The 17631-nt window shown below is 35.0% G+C and overlaps 1 protein-coding gene across 1 annotated transcript; it reads left to right on the top strand.

The window, feature by feature from the left end:
* Positions 1-11218: 11218 nt before the first annotated feature.
* On the top strand, positions 11219-17543 carry atp6v1e1b (ATPase H+ transporting V1 subunit E1b). The gene is made up of 10 exons (XM_055026369.1): positions 11219-11327; positions 11452-11513; positions 12850-12915; positions 14107-14216; positions 14420-14486; positions 14578-14667; positions 15350-15418; positions 15796-15890; positions 15968-16055; positions 16883-17543. The coding sequence occupies exons 2-10, from the start codon at positions 11481-11483 to the stop codon at positions 16943-16945; spliced, it is 681 nt and encodes a 226-aa protein (XP_054882344.1). The 5' UTR covers positions 11219-11327; positions 11452-11480; the 3' UTR covers positions 16946-17543.
* The last annotated feature ends 88 nt before the right edge of the window (positions 17544-17631 follow it).

The following is a 17631-nucleotide window of genomic DNA, read 5'->3' as shown; positions in this document are numbered from 1 at the left end:
ATTCATGACTACTTGTTCAATTTGAATAATATTATATTGTTTTAAGAACTCTGTTTTGTAAATTTACTGCATTTTTCTGTAAAAAGGCATTTATTTATAACTGTTAAAAGTTACAGCTTCTTCCATTGGAATGATGTCATATTAACCATTGTTCAAAAAACAATTGCTGTATTTTTTCATATTTTTATGCAAACCAACATTTGTTTACAGCTATTTGTGCTGCCTGTTCAGATGTGACCCATATGACGTTTGTAAGAGGAAACATGAGATAATGTCATTTCCTCCAGAGATGAAATCATTAAGTCAAAGTCCGTAAACACAGGATGCTTTAGCAACAGTTCATTTTGTGGACATTCGTTAACTGTTTTGAGGTCCTGCTTCTCTGTTTCACTCAGTTTTAGATCTGGACTTTGACTGGGCCACCTTCACCTTTTGTTGCTGCAGAGTTTGGATCTTTGGCAGTTTAAATTAGATTTGTTGTCGGTTCTTTTTCTGAGCTTTTTATGCTTCTCTGGACGTCTGTTTGTGGTTTGATGGACTTCATTGTCCAGTGTAGGAAAATGCCCAACTCTTACTTCTACAGAGGTTGCAATAGTTACAGATTATTGATTAAGAATGTGTTGATTATTAGCACTTGTGTACCATTTTCCTTCCTACCCCTGTGAAGGAGGATGAATACACTTCGTTTTTCCAGCAGATAATTATATATGAAGGATTTTATACATATAAAAAAATAAAACAGTAAAATTACAAAAATAAAGTTATGATAATAAAGTTATAGAATAACGACAATAAATTAATGTTACGAGACTTAAGTCATAAAATGAGAATAAAGTAATATTTCAAGAATAAATTTATAATATTGCATCAATGAAATTATGATTTTATAATATACTATCATTATGAAATTGTAATATTTTGTAGATATTATAATATGGTAATTTGCAATCATATAAAATATTGTATACAATAAAACTACATTTATGTACTTAATATAAATAATTAAACATCTTATATTTTATAATATGGAATAATACTTTAATATAAAATCAGAATACTGTCTATCTAGATATATATCTATATATATAGATATATGGATATACATACAGTTTAAGTTAAAAAAAATATTGTTAGGTTATAAAGACACTGAAATAGCAAGCAGTTAGTAAATCCCCTTAATTACACACCATGTCACATTGAATATTTCGAAAGCTGGACTATTATCAAGCTGATGAAATTAAGTAAAATAAGAGCAGGGACAATCCCATCTAGTCGTCACAGCTCATTAAACTCTACAAACTTGGGGGAAAAAAGTGCTTTATGGGTATTAATTGCTGAAACACAGTCATATCTACTGGTTTGTCCCAGTAAAGGACACAGCAAACACATGACCGAAGGTGTTCTGGTGAGATGAGATTAAAAAAAAGAGAAAAGAATGTAGATGTAAATTTTGTCCTTTATGCAATGAGTGGAACATGGTGATGGCAGCATCATGCTGTGGTGATGGGTTTTCTTTAGGAACAAGGAAGCTAGTCAGAGGTGAAATGAAGAAATTAAATAAAATAAGAGAGAGTTTCAGTGGAGTGATTCGTATCAAAGCATATTTATATGTTAGAATGGCCTAGTCAAAGTCCATACCCAAAAAGACTTTACTTGCTTTCCATTATAAAATTATCTAGTTTGTGTTGATAAAGCGTACAAAATCCTCTAAATAATAAGAAGGTGCCCTGGGGGGGCAGAGCACAACCCACATATTGAGGCCTTAGTCTTCATGGCAGTGGTTGCAGGTTCGATTCCTGGCCTGGCAACATTTGCTACATGTCTTTACCCTCTCTCATTACCCTGTTACCTGTCCAACTACTTTCAAATAAAGGCCACTAGAGTCAAAAAGACCTTTAAAAAAAGAAGGTGACCTGGTCAGATGTTGACTAAATGAATACCCTCCACATGGCGGTGGCAGCATCATGCTGTGGTCATGCTTTTCTTTATCAGTGATTGATTGACCTGCTATTCTATCACATTTTATGACCAGAAATTACTCAGTAACCTACTTGTTTTAATCAAATAGTAAATAAAAAAGTCACCCTGCTTAACTATATAGAAATATAATTTGCTTTTTCCCTTTACCTTTAAGAAGCCACAGATAGTGAAAGCACATTTTTGTCCTGTTTTAGTGGAACATCAGTTTGGCATAAACCATTTTCAAAGAGGACTATCGTGTTTGTGTTTGATCTGCTGCTGTATCTCCGAACAAAGAGCCACTTCCCTTCCCCTTCTCATTTCAATAACTGCGTGCATGTTGGCTGCGGTGTGGGTGCAGCGGGCAAACCGCAGCACAGTCAGCCTTATTGTTCTTCTTTATTTACTGGCACTCGATGAAAATCAAGAAGTGTCAAAGCCATTCATGTGTAATCAGTCTAGTAGGCTGAAAGCTGGTATAACCGCAGAGTTTCAATCATTATCTAGGAGATCAGTGTGTCCTGGATGAATACGCCAGAGAACAACTGATAATAAAGTTGCTCCTGTGACTGTTTATGTTTTCTGCTACACTATTGTTTATAGTTGAAGTGCAGAGTACCGAAAGTATCAGCAGTTTGACACCATTTCTTGTCATTTTTTCTAGTGTTTATTTGAATTTTCTGTATTTAGAAAATAAAATGTAACATTTTAACGTCAGTAGTGGGATAACTCTTGTTTAATGATTGATTTTAATCCCCTTCTTCCAGTACAAGAATCTTTAATCTTCACAGGCTTTCCCTCATATTGGAAATTTCGCGCAACGCTGAAGGGCAAGAAGACAATTTTTTTGCGCAGCCACTTTGCCGCTGTGTAACAAATCCGTCATCATTATGAAACTCGGAGATGTTGGTATTATTAATTCAGTGCGGCTTCACACAGCAACGTGAAAAATAACACAGAAAAAACATTGAAGAACAACTCAAAACCGTTCATACGCTTCTTTTTTTGCATTTTCTATTTCGCCCAACCCTTGCCATAACAACTGACTGACAGCAGCTCCACTGGTATATCAAGATTCAACATTACAAAAAAGACACATATTTAAAAAAAAAAAAATTTAACAGCACATCTGCATATTACGGTTGTCAAAGTTAAGCTAGTGTAACTGACCTACTTCCCTCTTCCTCTGTATTTTGTTTGTTAAAACTTTTTTCTGACCTTGTTATCTAGTTGTCGTAATGCAAGGAAATCTCTACATCCCTTTTTCTTCTATATGTCTCACATACATTGAAGATTTAGTGATTTATGTTGACAAATTGATAGCTAAAGCAAACTCATAGCCATTGTTTGTGAGCAACTTTTTTGTGATAATTCAGATTTCGTCCATTCTTTGATAAATTGAGACATTAAAGTTTGTTGAAAAACAAACAATTTTTAGTTTCAAACAAACATAAACAGATGAACTACAAGATGCTGTTATTAAATTATAATTTATTTTATTAAGGGAAAATATTTACCCAAATCAATCTAGCCCCATTTTTTAAAAAACTGTTATTTTACTCTAAAACTAGTATTTTACTTCACTTTGGAGAAATGTAGTTCTCTCTTTTTGCAAGTTTATTTTAATGTTGCCACATTGAAGAGTTTGTTCAAAGTCACACATCAGCATCTTTGAGTAGGACACTACGAGCCCATCATTTTTACAAACTGGCTGAAGAGAGAAGTGGAGAATTGGAGCCCAAAAGATAATGTTTCAGATCTTAAAAGATACCTAGAATAGAAAAATAATATCTGAAAGTTGCGTTATGTAGCAGAAATCAGATCCAGTATGTGTTGTACCACACAAGCAAACAATCTTTTCAAACACTAATAAATAATCTGAAGGTCCAGCTGGTCTTTTCTTTCATTCGCCAATTGTATCATTGTTCTAACCTGTTTCCCCAAAAGTGAAGAAAGATTAACTCTCATGACTTTAAGAAATAAGAAAACCACAAAGCATAGCAGCTAAAATTTTATCTTATGTCGAATTGTATTAGCTTTGGTATTTTTCACAGAGGGAACTAAGAAAAACAATGTAGTGTTTATGATAAAAGTACTTGAAGATGTAATTTAACATTGGCTGGTTGGAGGCTTATATAGATGGAGGCAAATATTAAGAGATCAATTTAACAAAAATGTTTCTTGTAACAGATTTAAAGTACTGCACACACTGTTTGGTGTTTTAGACAGAAAATGGGTGAAAAAGTAGAAAAACAGACTTTGAAACTACATAAACTGAAGAAATGACAGCATCTAATAGTTATTCCAGGTTTTCCAGTAAATTATTGTAATTGTGTTTATCATGAAAAAAAATCAATCCACATTTTCTCTCTTAGTTTGTGTCTAAATCTGTGCATCTCCTCAACACTTAAACCGAGTGTTTTGAATTTCCTGCTCTGACACCAGGAGCTTCACACACATTTGGTTATCTGTTCCAGTGGTTTCCTACCTGAGAATTTGGATAACAATTATTCATTGTTCCAACACACAAAGCTGCAGTAAAACTCTGAACTAGAGAGATTACTATCTAAATTATGCCATGATGTGGCAGAAACCTAATTAAATGTTTATATGTCTGTAGCTTTTTCTGTAATTAAAATATTTGTATTATTACTTAACATTTTAATAGAAATGCATGCATGCATTTTCTACATGACAACCTAAAACTTTGGGGATTTGATTACCTTATACTGCTTTAAACATCTCCACAACTTTCTTTCTGATCTCTCTGCTGTCTTCCTGCTTGTTCTCTAAATATGATTAATTCATTCAGAGATTAAATGACGCAAGTGGACTCTGCTTACTCGCGAGGGGATTTCCTTTAAAAACCGGTTGCACTGGCTTTTGTTTAATCAAGTAGAAAAAGAAGATTTCACTTTTTATGATTTTTATTAGTATAAAATGTCCCAGTAAAGCACAAAGCAGAACGTAAAAATGTTTTAATGGGTATGATTATTTTGTATGCAGCTGTTTGTAAACCCAAGAGATTTACATGTTATAAAATTCACCACATGCTACACATTTAGCTGTAATCAGATTAAAAAAGGGAAAACATGTTGAATTCATGATGTCAGATCAGTGGTATCAAACTCATTTTGATTTTGTTCCTTATAAAAATCAAATAGATTCAAATTAAATCAAATTGAGCATTTTTTCACATTGATTAGTCCCTCCAGGATTTCACGATTGTTTTTGTGGGTTCTTTGTAATTAAAATGATGGATTATATGATGCTAATTTAGAAATACATGCAAGGAATTTTGCAATATTTGTGGTTATGTATGACCACAAATTAATTAAATGTGACTTTAATTACTCGCCAAATCAATCACAGGCTGTAACTTGAGTTCAAGTAAGGTCTGGGCATCAGTGGAGTAAAAGTATGAAATACTGCCCCCTGGAGGTGGGAGTTAGCTTCACTTAACCCCAAATTTTTGACAGTTTTTTTGCAAAAACATTTCAATAAACTCATGATTATACTTTAGCAGAGATTTGTTTATTTAGTGTAAATTTCCACAGCGGTGGAATCGTGAAAAACTAGAGGGAAAGATTGATGTAATTTGAAGGCGCATAATAAGCTGTGGTGGGTCAAATTTTGCCCTCAAGTTTGACACATGGTCAAGAAACAGAAAAAGACATGAACAAACACATTGCAAGATGTATGACATTTAGAGAAATGTGGTGGTTGTCTTCATTTTCGTCTAAATGCTTCTCTCTGGTGCTGATAAAAGCTTTTCCAAACATAAATCAACTGGATTTCAGTTTCATTTGTCAGTTTTTTCATAGATCAAACAGAAAAAAGGCTTCTGTGAGCCGAGGTAGTGTTACATTTTTCTACAAAATCTAATTTAACTGCAGAATTCAGAAAGGAAATGGGAATAATTCAGCTGGAAGACATCTGAGAACTGAAAAGACACAGGTCACAATGCGTTTTTCTACTTTTTGCAGTAGACTACAGCTCCATAAGCCACCACTCCTACGACAGCCACGAGCGCAGCGCCTCCAAGCAGAAGCTCGGAGGAGCTCAGAGATTTGGTCTCAGGTGCAGCGGCTGCTTTAACTGAATGTTCTCCATCATCCTGAAGGGGAATCTGTGAGAATTTAGCTTCTGGACTCTCTTCTGTTTGAAGCTCTGGAGCCTTTGGCAGCAGGATGGATGGAGGATGAAGGCCCAGCGTGGAATAGTGCTCGTCCACTTCGGAGGCTGTGGTTGAAGGGACTGGTGTGGTCGTCGTGGAGGGGGGCTCCAGTTTGAGAATGGGCAGCAGAGGCAGCGCCATCGGTGGAACAACGTGCCTGAACTCTGCGTGAGGCTCCTCTGCAGACACAGCTCCTTCGCCTCTGGAGCTTGAAGGTCCGGCTCCGCCAGCTCTCTCTCCACACTGAGCATGCTCAGAACGCTTGCCTGCAGCTCCTCGTCCTCGTCCCTCCATCTCCTCCCCTCGGTCTCCTCCAGCATCTCTGCCTCCTCCCGCTCCAGGTGCACCATGTCGGAGTTGGAGGAGTGGTTCTCGTCTCCGGCTAAAACAGGCCCGTCGTTGCTGTCCAGGCTCTTGGTGTCCTCGGGGTCCATGTCGCCCATCGTGGACCAGGACTCTGCCAGCAGACTCTCACTGTGCCAAGGTCCAGAACTCTCTGCCTGGGGCAGAGGCAGAGAGGCCGGACTGCCGCCTCCATCCCCCCTGCTGGGCTCAACTGGGACCTTTCCCTCCAGAATGAAGGCTGGCTGCTGCAAACAATAACAGATCAGATGTGAGACCATTCCTTTCAAAAGCGTTCAGACTGGAGATAAAATACACTTAATTGACTTAATTGTCAATTAATGGTTTATTAGATTAAAGTTAGTTCAATTCGATTAACTAAAAACGTCCTTTAGACTTTCTTTTAGTGTTGTAGTTTGGCCGCCGTCCAGCAGAGGGCACCGCTGGTCATCCCTAGCAATTGATAGAAAATTAAAGATGGTGGCCAAACCAAAACAGAAAAGATAAACGGTCCAAACAGTCTTTTGTGGTCTATAAAATCCACTTAATGCAGTTTTGTCTAGAAAGATAAACACTCAACAGTCTCCTTAATTTATCACAACCCTCATTCAGAAGCAGCATGACGCGTTAACTTCTCATTCAAAACTTACTGACTTGCTACAAAGGCAAGAAAAATATTCCAGAAAATTGCAATAGATAATCAAGAGAAATTGTAACACGATGGTAATAAAAAAAAACAAAAAAAACAATAACAACTCCATACCAATAAGCAAGGTTTATTTTGAGGGCTGTTTTGAGTTATTGAACTTTTTGAGTGTTCATTGAAGAATAACTTAATGTACTTATGTAAACGTATCTATTCATGTGGAAATAACTGAAGACATTCCTGTTTTTTATATATTTTATAAGTACGTCCACTATATTTATCTTTTTTAAAGACATAAAAGAGAAAATTTCTGTTTTAAGAAAATGGCTTCTTGTCAGTTCATTGTTAGTTGATTGATCAAATCAGTCAACTTTAGATTTACTAGTTAATCAGTAACTTGCATTCCTAATTCAAACCCGATTCAACTTGGTTCAGATCCAAGCATATTCTTGTGTTAGAATGGCCTAGTCCAAGGGTCTCCAACCTTTACAACGAAAGACTCGGAGAGACCCGCAAATGCCACATGCACAAAGTGATCACATGCTCAGCACAGATTTTTAATGACAAAAAACTTTCTTCACAGTTTCTTTTCAGTTGGTTTGTTGCCATAATGTGAAGTTTGTGGTTTTAATGTGACAAAGCGTGAATATTTTTTTTATACACATTGTGTGTTTTTCTAAAGGCACCAAAGTTATCCAGTTTGTCCAGAGGAACTTAATCGCATGCGATTGTTGTCTGCGTTCTCGTTGACATCAGCCTCTGGAAAAAATTGCTCACTTGCTGCTCTGTGTTGCTATCTTTAGCCTTGCATATCTTACTATGTTTAGGTGCCGTATTCATGTCTGTCTGTCAATCAAAAATGGAAACGCTGCAGCTTGGAAAATAGCGATATAACGCCAACACAACAGATTTAAAGTACTGACTTTGCATTCTCATGTAATCTGAAAATGTAGCTTTTTATTCATCGATATAAAATCAAACGTGTCGTCTTTTCATGAATTCTTCGGAGACGTTCCTTTAATTCACACGTTGACCTTCTTGTGTCACAACTTTGATTACCGTAACTCGTCCTCTTCATGCCAATCCCAGAATAGATATTTGAAACGCTCTCTGGTCACTCTATAATATTGTATCGTATTCACTGTCCGGTTTTGGAGCCGGTAAATTTTAATTCAACTTTTCTAAAACATCACATTGAATTAAACTGAAGTGGCATAACCCAAGACAGACTAAATAAAACTGATATTTAGTTCAGTTCAATTGATTTCAGTGAAAATAAGTCAATTTATTTCTGTTTAAACTTAGATTGAACTGAATTTAATTTTAGTAGAAGATAATTGAGTTGAACTGAGCTTCAGTTTTATTTAGCTACAGTAGGATTCAATCCAACTTGACTCAAATTGAGCTAAAACTATTTAATTCAAACTGCAGTTGAACTGTTCAGTAAGTTAAGAACATCATTAAGTTTGATTCCATTTGTTTGAACAAACATTTGTGATTTAAACTGAATTTAATCAAAGGTATGTAGAATTAAATTAAAATTGGTTGAAATTAAAACAAAAATGAATGGAGTACTAGTAACATTCAAGGTTAAATAAAAAATGATGAACTCAGTCGAAATAAAGTTTGAACTGAATGGGATCTGAAACTTTTTGAATATGTAAATGTGTTGAAATAAACAATCACAATTCTAGTTAGATATATGTTTTAATTCAGTTTGACGTTTTAATGCATAATATTTATGCAAACGGGCCAAAATGAAGTCAATCAAATTTACATAAGCAAATCAGAGCTGAATTAAGCTGCACTACACTTAATAGAATGGAGTTCAGATAAAATTAGGTTAAAATATTTATGATTCTTCTTAAATTTACAGAATTTGTTTGTTAAGTTACCAATTTCTACAAGAAAAACTGGTCTGTTTTCCACTTCGTGTATTTATATAAAAATGCAAAATACTGACTGACATACTGAGTTCATACTGAAATAACCTTTAAGACTTAAATTTCCATAAAATGTGCAAACTTTAAAATATATATAAAACCTGTGCACTCATTTTTTTAATGTTTTACTATCTCAATATTTTGTTTTTCATAAATATTTATTTAATACATAGTAGTGATGTTGTTTTGTTGCTCTTTCTAAACAACAATAATATGATTCAACGTCTCAAATTTAAAATTAGGAATGTTTTTGAAGTAAATGTGTCCAAAAGTATTTTACTCTTATTGTCTTTCAGGGAAAAGCAAAAACTTTCTGTCCTCCAACAGCATTTTGTTGTTTTTCTAAAGTTTTCTCAGACTTTATGAGATTAATTAGTGAGACCTTGAAGATCAAAGATCATGTGTTTTATTAATTGAAGAAAGTTTATTGGGAAATTTAACTGTAAGGGTTCTTAGTCCTGCAGGCCTGTCCAGATTGTAGCAGTGACTGCCCTGATCTACACAGTAAAGTTAGTCAGAAAACAAACCTCATCCAGGTCTACCAGCTCAGAAACAGATCTTTATTTACTGTCCAGCATGGGAATGTGGTTTCCACCTGGTCCTTTACATCAACATCAAATTACAAGGGGTTAAATAATGAGATTTAGGCTGAGCTTTCCATGCTAACATGCAGCCCACACAGGTTGGAGAAGGTCAGCTTTCAATGTCAAGAGAAAAAAAATTCCCTTTTTGCTTCACGTTTTTGTTGAACCGCGGCTGCAAACATGATAATCCTCCCAAACAAACGTCAGTTTAACTTTGGACGGAACGAGTCACCAATATTTAATGCAACTCAAACAGGATTTATAAGAAAAGCAGGAGTACCTCTGTCCTCTGTGGAAGAGTTGCTAGATGAGGAGCAGGTCAGAGTGTGATGTGCATTCAGAGACAAAGCCACAGGTCAGCAGATCGGCAGAAATGCATTCTGGTGCTGGTAAGGGAATAACAAGGTGGACAAGCTGTCCACAAGTATCTCTCCCTCTCTCTCACCCACCCACCTCACAAATCCATGACATAACAGTTGGCAGCAGAGGAGTCAATCGTGACTTTGCTGATCATCCCAACTGAGAAAGTTTGGACGGTAATCAATGAAAATGTAATAAAAAAAAGACTTAATGTTTAATCAAAGTTTAACCTTTGTGTTTGTGGCCTGTAAAGAGGTCAGCGGATCTCTGCGATTCACCCCGGTACACAGTGCCTGGAGTTTTACGCTGGCTGTCCAAGCAGATTAGAGAGCACAGCAGGTGCTGGTGACACTGTGACATGAGCGGAAAATGCATGTCAGACACGGAGAGGAGCTATTTCTAAAGCTGAAGTTTCCAGCGTCTAGCTCTCCCTGCTGGCAGCACGGGGAGAAAAACTCAGGTTTGCCGTGAAGATTTTGTCTTGCAGATTTTTTGTTTTATCATTTTCCAAGACAACCTTCTCTGTTTCTCTTCTTCTGTAAAACAATCCGTCTTCAGACAGATTCACCACATTTAATCAGATTTTTATATCTGTTTTTTTTATGTCTGTCCTTTATTTTATAATCCTCTGCTGTGCACTTCCTCTTTGTTTGCAACTTCCTCTGTTTAAACTCAATGAAGTTACTGTGCACTAAATAATACAAAGCCTGAGATTGTGTAGGTAAAATAATTATTGCAACTTAATTTGAATATTTTTTCCGATATCAAGATAAAATTACAATAATTTTTATAATAGCAAAATATGAGTGATTTGAAGCTATAAACAAAATTTTAAACCCTGTAATTATGTATTTACATGGAGCATCTGCATTTTATTCATTTTAAATATCTGGTTCAAAAATGATTATTTCTATTTAAATTGTCTTTGAGCTACATCCTTTCAGTTATACTTTTAACTTTCAAAATCCCTATGAGACCAATATTTATGTCATTGTCATCTATAAATCTCAGTCTCATCAACATCACTTGAGAAGTGACAGTATTTTACTCTCATATGTATTAATTTGGAACAGAATTATTAGTACTTTGACAATAAATTATCTTAATTTTATTTTATTTTATTTTATTTTATTTCCGCCTGTCAGTTCCTCTCCGGTCCGGCAGGGGGCGATAATGCGCCTCTGAGCCAGTTGCTCCTGCTGCTGAATCAGAACCAACCGTCAGGTGATTCCTGCGAGTCAGCTGATCTGCTGTGGACATCTTTACGAGTCACGACTGCGGAGATTAATTCAAACCGTCTCCTCCGTCATTCTCGGGTATATTTACACATTTTAAACCCCTCTTATTTTGATTAAAATATTGTTATTGTTGCTAGCAGCTGCGTGTCGTCGTTTGTGTCGTTTTAAAACCGTGTTTGTGTTTGTTTTTCCCCTCCTGAAGGCCTCGGTGTACCTTAAACAGCCGTGACCATGGCGCTCAGCGATGCCGACGTTCAGAAGCAGGTAACAAATTGTTCAAACACGCAGCTTGACCCCATAAAGCACCATATTGTAGGATTATCTTTTATGCTGCTAATTTAAAAGCTACAGTAGGTAAAAGTGTTTTTTTATGATCTGTTGTCCGCCTGGAAGAAGGGTGACATTGACAGGTTAAGCCTTCTGTTACTGGGTTTTTGGGGCTCTAACTGGAGTCTTACTTTATTTATGTGTGTTGGGATTTAAAGCAGAAGTTATTGCGGTCGTATTTCCAAACGATCACATGATGAACAACACGCCAAGGCCTGATGAGGAACTTGGAGTGACTGAGGTGGAAAATAATATGAAGAAGCTCCAATAATTAGCTACAGAAGAGATCTGAGCATTAAATATGCCTGCAATATTCCTCCTCTGTAAATATCTAAATCATTCATCTATTTTAAAGAAACCACATTTTATAGAGACGTGTTCTTGAATACTAGTAGGATTCTGAATGTCTGTCAGGGCTTTTCTCTGGACTTAATCTTTGATTTTATTCATTTTATTGCCAATTCTTTACCATGATGACATTTTATTCAGATTCAATCAGTTTTATTAATATCAGAAGCAAATTTCAGTGCATAAATTTACTCTTAAACCAACTGTAAGTTGGTTTATATCAAAGCCAAGATAGTGCTTTGCAAAATTATTCCTACACTTTACAAATTTAAAATGTTAATTAGAAAAATTAACATGTTACATTAAAATTAATTCGATTTAATTAATGCTGGGTTCTGAAGTTGCAGTTTCTTGAATACTTGACAAAGCTAAAATTATTTCAGAAGATTATACATCCTCAAACAATTTGCTGAGTTATATTTGAAAGTAATAGTAACTTAAAAAGTCTTTAAAAAATAGACTCAAACAGACTTTTCTGCTTTGACCTGCAACTAAATGATCTAAAACATTTCTCACTGATGTGAATGTGAATGCTCTGTGAATCAGAAATGTTACTTTACAAATAAATTGCGAAAAAATGTTAAAGGTTAGAGAAAATATATCTACCAACAGAACTGATGCATGTTTTATTGTTTTATTTCAATTATTCACATTACACATTAATAAGACATAAAAAATTAAGAAAAATATTTCTGTTCTGCACAGAATGATGGATTTGTTCAAGGATTGTTGCATTTGGATATAATTACAAATTATATGTTTTTTGAATATTCCAGATATCTTGTGTATATGCTTCAGATTAACAGGAATATTTTTGTAAATAAATTATGTCCTGTGTTCTGTTTTTGGCCAAATAAATGGTAATATACATTCTGTTGTGGAAAGTAATTTCTTTTTCACTTCTCTGTGTTTTTTTTTTCCACAGATTAAACATATGATGGCCTTCATAGAGCAGGAGGCCAATGAGAAGGCAGAGGAAATTGATGCAAAGGTATAAACACAGTCATTATCACACACCGATAATTTCATGAATGTCATTGTTGCTTTGAAGAAATATTTCTCATTCTGTGCTCGGATAATATTCTGAATCAGAGTTATTAGGTCTGAGATGTCCTAATATCTTCAGGGGTTCTTTTTATTATTGTGAAATCAGGAAATCCATCTGCTTTGTTTCTAATGGTCTGTAATTCAGACAGGAAATGATTTAAAACCAGTTTCATTAAGGCTTTTTTTCATGACCTTTTATTATTATTATTATCCCATTTTAAGTAAAAAATTCTTTGAACTAATATTTATTAAGCAAATCTGGTTATTTACTAAAGCTGATACTAATTGTATAAAAACAAGAGAGAGAAAATATGTTCATTGACACACTTCAATCCATTTTGTCTTTCAATGGGAGAAACTGACCACTAGGTGGTGGTAAAACTTTAGCCATAAATGTTGAATTTTTTCAGGTTTTAAATTGATTTTTCTATTCTTTGCATATAATTTTTGGTTTAAATTATATTTGAATAACTTAAATAGCTGTGAGGTAAAGTGAATCCAGATAATTTTAAGTGTTAAGAAATTTTTTAGTTTTAACTTTTTCCTCTTTATAACTAAAATATTTGTGTAAGTTTTTTTAATCTTTCTCTTAGTATGACTATATACTATTTTTATTAATCATTATTGTTTTTATTACTGCTGCTGGTTGGGTAATCATTTCTTATTGTTTTTCAATTTAAAATATTCAGATTTTAACTCATTTAAAAATTGCCCTCATAACAATTTTGTCAGTAGAACCAAGACTGGTTTATAGGGTTATTATTCACCAAATATAAAAAATTAAAAACAAGGTTACAAAATGACTCATAACATTCCTCTGTTTTCTGTGTAGTCTGGAAATGTTTTTCCAGGTCTGAAAAACATTTTCTAGAATAGAAAATAGAAAAAAAAAATTTTTTCCAGACTTTATGCATTTCTTTTAATTAAATGTTTCTAGTCTTGATGAATATGTGAGATAAATCCACATATTTGCTGCTATTTGGACAACAAATATGAAAAAAGGAAAGAAATCTGAGAATTTGACTCTGGAAAAGTGTTGACAAAATAAACCCATCTGTTATCTCTACATCACAAACCGATCTGATAAACTGAAGTGTTTTAAATCCAGCCAGACTAACCCAGTGTATCCCTGCAGGCAGAGGAAGAGTTCAACATCGAGAAGGGCCGTCTGGTCCAAACCCAGCGGCTGAAGATCATGGAGTACTACGAGAAGAAAGAGAAGCAGATTGAGCAGCAGAAGAAGATGTAAGTCGTGGCGGGACATCACAGGACACATCAAGTCCTTTTATTTCTCACTTCAGGAACAAAGAAGCAGCTGTTTCTATAATTGTATCCCAGCTCTTCACCTTGCTGCTCCCTCTAGCCCGCCTCCTTTCCGTCTGCATGGATAAATATAGATCCATTTAGCAATCTAAGCAGCTCCAATGTGTCTGTTATTTGTCCAACAGTCAAATGTCAAACCTGATGAACCAGGCTCGACTGAAGGTGCTGAAGGCCCGCGACGATATGATCTCAGTAAGCCTTGTTGTCACACACACAGCAGTCAGGTGAGATACACAGGTTGAGTAGAAATAACATCTAATCTGATCCATGGTTGTCCTGTCAGGATATGCTGAACGAAGCTCGCCAGAGGCTTGCTAACATCGCTAAAGATCCAGCTAGGTACCCAGCTCTATTGGATGGTTTGATCCTGCAGGTTTGTTTACATTTTATACCTGATTTTTAATATTTGCCATATTAAGTACATCACATTTAATCTAATATGTTATAATAATCTAATAGATTCTACCTGTTTCATAAAGTAAGAGACAGTAATCTGCTGGGTATTATTCTATATATTAGATTAACTGGGAGCTTCCTTGAAATTGCCAACAACTTCATTGTATTATTTTGTACAGTGATCATTTTCTTCTGTGGTGTTCAGTTTTTCTCAGATTGGCTCTGCAGTTATTGTGTTTAAAGTTTTCCCATTAAGATCATGTGAGTCTAATTAGCTTGTAGTGTTCTAGGTTAGAAACAATTATCTCTTTCTAAAAAAGGCCTATTGTTTCAGTGAACAACCTGTAGGTTTCTCTATAGAAATCACTTCACTCAGCAAGATCAGTTTTAGATTGATGTGTCAGTGAGGCTCCTAACTGTTACATAAAACTTATTTAACTCAATTAAATTAGTCAGTCTCAATTAGAACATTATTTATTGAAATTTATGGGGACAAAAATAGATTAATATTCTTATCATGGTAGGAATTTTTTTGCGATAAACGATAAATTTAAAGGATTTTAGACGTTCCTCTGACTTCGCATCTAGACTTCAGCAAATATGGCCTAAAATATGAAGACATTAAAGCGTGCATTTCTTTTTATAATCTCTCCTATCAGGGTTTCTATCAGCTGCTGGAGCCCAAAGTGACGATCCGCTGTCGTAAACAGGACGTTCAGTTGGTACAGGTGAGAAAATGGTGCAAAAATCTTACTGCAAAAACAAAATCTTTCCAAGTATTTTTAGTGTTAATTTCTAATGCGAATATCTTGAAATACGACAAAACGTACTTACAAGCAACTTTTCAGCAGGATACAGGAGCATCTTTTACGTTCCGCTGGCAGATTATTTCATTTATAACATGGTAAAAATATGCTAATGGAAGCAGCACTTTTTCATCAGTATTAACGATTTACTCCTGTATTTTTCTGAAAAGTTGCTATATATTTTTTTAAATTTCAAGTGAGATATTTACACTGGACACTATAAGAAAAATACTTTACAAGATTTTGTGTTTTTTCTAAAATATGTGAACCTCTAAATGAAGAACTTGTGTGTTTTTAAGGCGTCCATCCAGAAGAACATCTCCATTTATAAAGCAGCTGTGAAGAACAACCTGGAGGTCCGGATTGACCAGGACAACTTCCTCTCTCCAGATGTGTAAGCTGAAACATGGATCAGATTATTCTCCTGCAGATTGTGTGTCTTTGGGTTTTAATCTGTCCTGCTTTCTGCAGGTCTGGAGGAATTGAGATCTATAACGGCAACGGGAAAATCAAAGTTTCCAACACCCTGGAGAGCAGACTGGACCTAATGGCTCAACAGGTAAAAAATACACACGACTTGTATATTTGCATCTTTTTTCCCTCTATATTTTTATTGTAGTTATATCTAATTTTAGTTCCTAAAAACTATTTAGATATTTATTTTATTAAATGTCTTTTTCTTGTGTGGTAGGGAAGTTTTTATTGTTTTGTTTTGGTGATAATAATACCAATAATTTTCATACAGTTGTTGAATTTTGGTAGTGGAATTTAAGGAGAAAAATTAAATGTTTGGTTTTTGAAGGTTTAATTTTTGAAAAATCTTGGTGATTTTTGTTGTTGTTTGTCTTTCACCAATGCACTCCTTGGGTTTCCATAGTTAAAGGTTGTTTGAGATGGCAGCTTAATTATGAGAATGAACACATAGTATTACTGGAATAATGTTGTAATATTAATAAAGGAGAAAAATTATAAAAAAAAAATAAAGATGAGGAATGTTAAGCATTTGTGAAGTTAGACTTTGTTGTAAGTTTTATGGATAATACTCATAAAAAAATATAAGTTTTTCCTTTTTTTCTTTTTTTACAAATACGTTTCTCATAATTTTAAAATATTTTTTTCTGATACAATTGTCTATCATGGTACAAGCACAATTTTACTCTATGATATTTTTACAATATTCTCATCATACACATGGGATGGTAGAGATAAAATCCACTTTAAAAAATATTTAATTTCTATAAATGTTTTAGAAAAAAAATTGAGATCAAAATTGATGAAAATTGGTTCTGGTTTGAAAAAATGTGAATGCTCAAGTAGCTCCAGTAGACTGATATTCAGCCGTCTTGGTGTTTTCCTGATGATTTTATATTTTCTAAAACTTTGCAGATGATGCCTGAGATCCGAGTGGCTCTCTTCGGCGCCAACCCGAACCGCAAGTTTTTGGACTGAGATCCTTCGGTGTGCAAAAAGCTCCTTTTTATTTTCTACATGTCATACAGGAGACATCATTCCTTTGTCTGTGAAACCAAATTGCTGATGCACAAAAGGCGTGTTGTTGTTTATGTGGTGTATTGCTGTTTATCTCCTGACGGGGGCGCTCTGCTAACTGCAGGGACCCCCAACTCTCGGTGGTCTGAGTTTGCAGATTGAATGTTTAACAGGTTGTCCTCTAATTGGATCAGACTTCATGACAAAAACAGCTTCTGTGTCGCAGTTTCTGCTCGTTTTCTAGACCTCTCAGCACATTACGAAGCTGCATGTGGCTTTGTGTGGCTAATGGGTGTCTGCTCCAACCAATCACAGACAAATAAATGGTAACCTAGGAACAAAAGCACCATCCATGACCTTACTGAGTTAATTTATTGATGTTACACCAAGTGTACGTTCTTCTCTGTCTGAGAAGTGACAGATATCATTCCAGCAGCTGCACTGTTTGTATATGAGGTTTCCAGATTAAATTATGTTTGTGTTTTTTTGTTTGTGATCGTGTCCAACTGAAAATGTTGAACTGAGTAAATGTAAAAACAACATAAAGATATCTAAATGATTGGTGCTTCCTGTGTGCTCCTCTTCTTGACTCATCCTGCCCATTCATGCCTCCTTCATTAGTTTATCACATGGTATTAGTCAGACAA

Source organism: Poeciliopsis prolifica, unplaced genomic scaffold (genome assembly GCF_027474105.1).
Source record: "Poeciliopsis prolifica strain line A6 unplaced genomic scaffold, Auburn_PproV2 SCAFFOLD197, whole genome shotgun sequence".
In the NCBI taxonomy this organism is placed as follows: Eukaryota; Metazoa; Chordata; class Actinopteri; order Cyprinodontiformes; family Poeciliidae; genus Poeciliopsis; species Poeciliopsis prolifica.
Note: the sequence above shows the minus strand (reverse complement) of the source record. Positions and strands in the feature narration are given on the sequence as shown.

What these genes read in the sequence shown, in the direction of transcription:
- atp6v1e1b (XM_055026369.1), top strand. Translation starts at nt 11,481, where the DNA reads ATGGCGCTCAGCGATGCCGACGTTCAGAAGCAG. An exon ending in ATTGAGCAGCAGAAGAAGAT is followed by an intron (nt 14,217 to 14,419) that starts GTAAGTCGTGGC and finishes TTTGTCCAACAG; the next exon opens with TCAAATGTCAAACCTGATGA. An exon ending in TGGATGGTTTGATCCTGCAG is followed by an intron (nt 14,668 to 15,349) that starts GTTTGTTTACAT and finishes CTCTCCTATCAG; the next exon opens with GGTTTCTATCAGCTGCTGGA.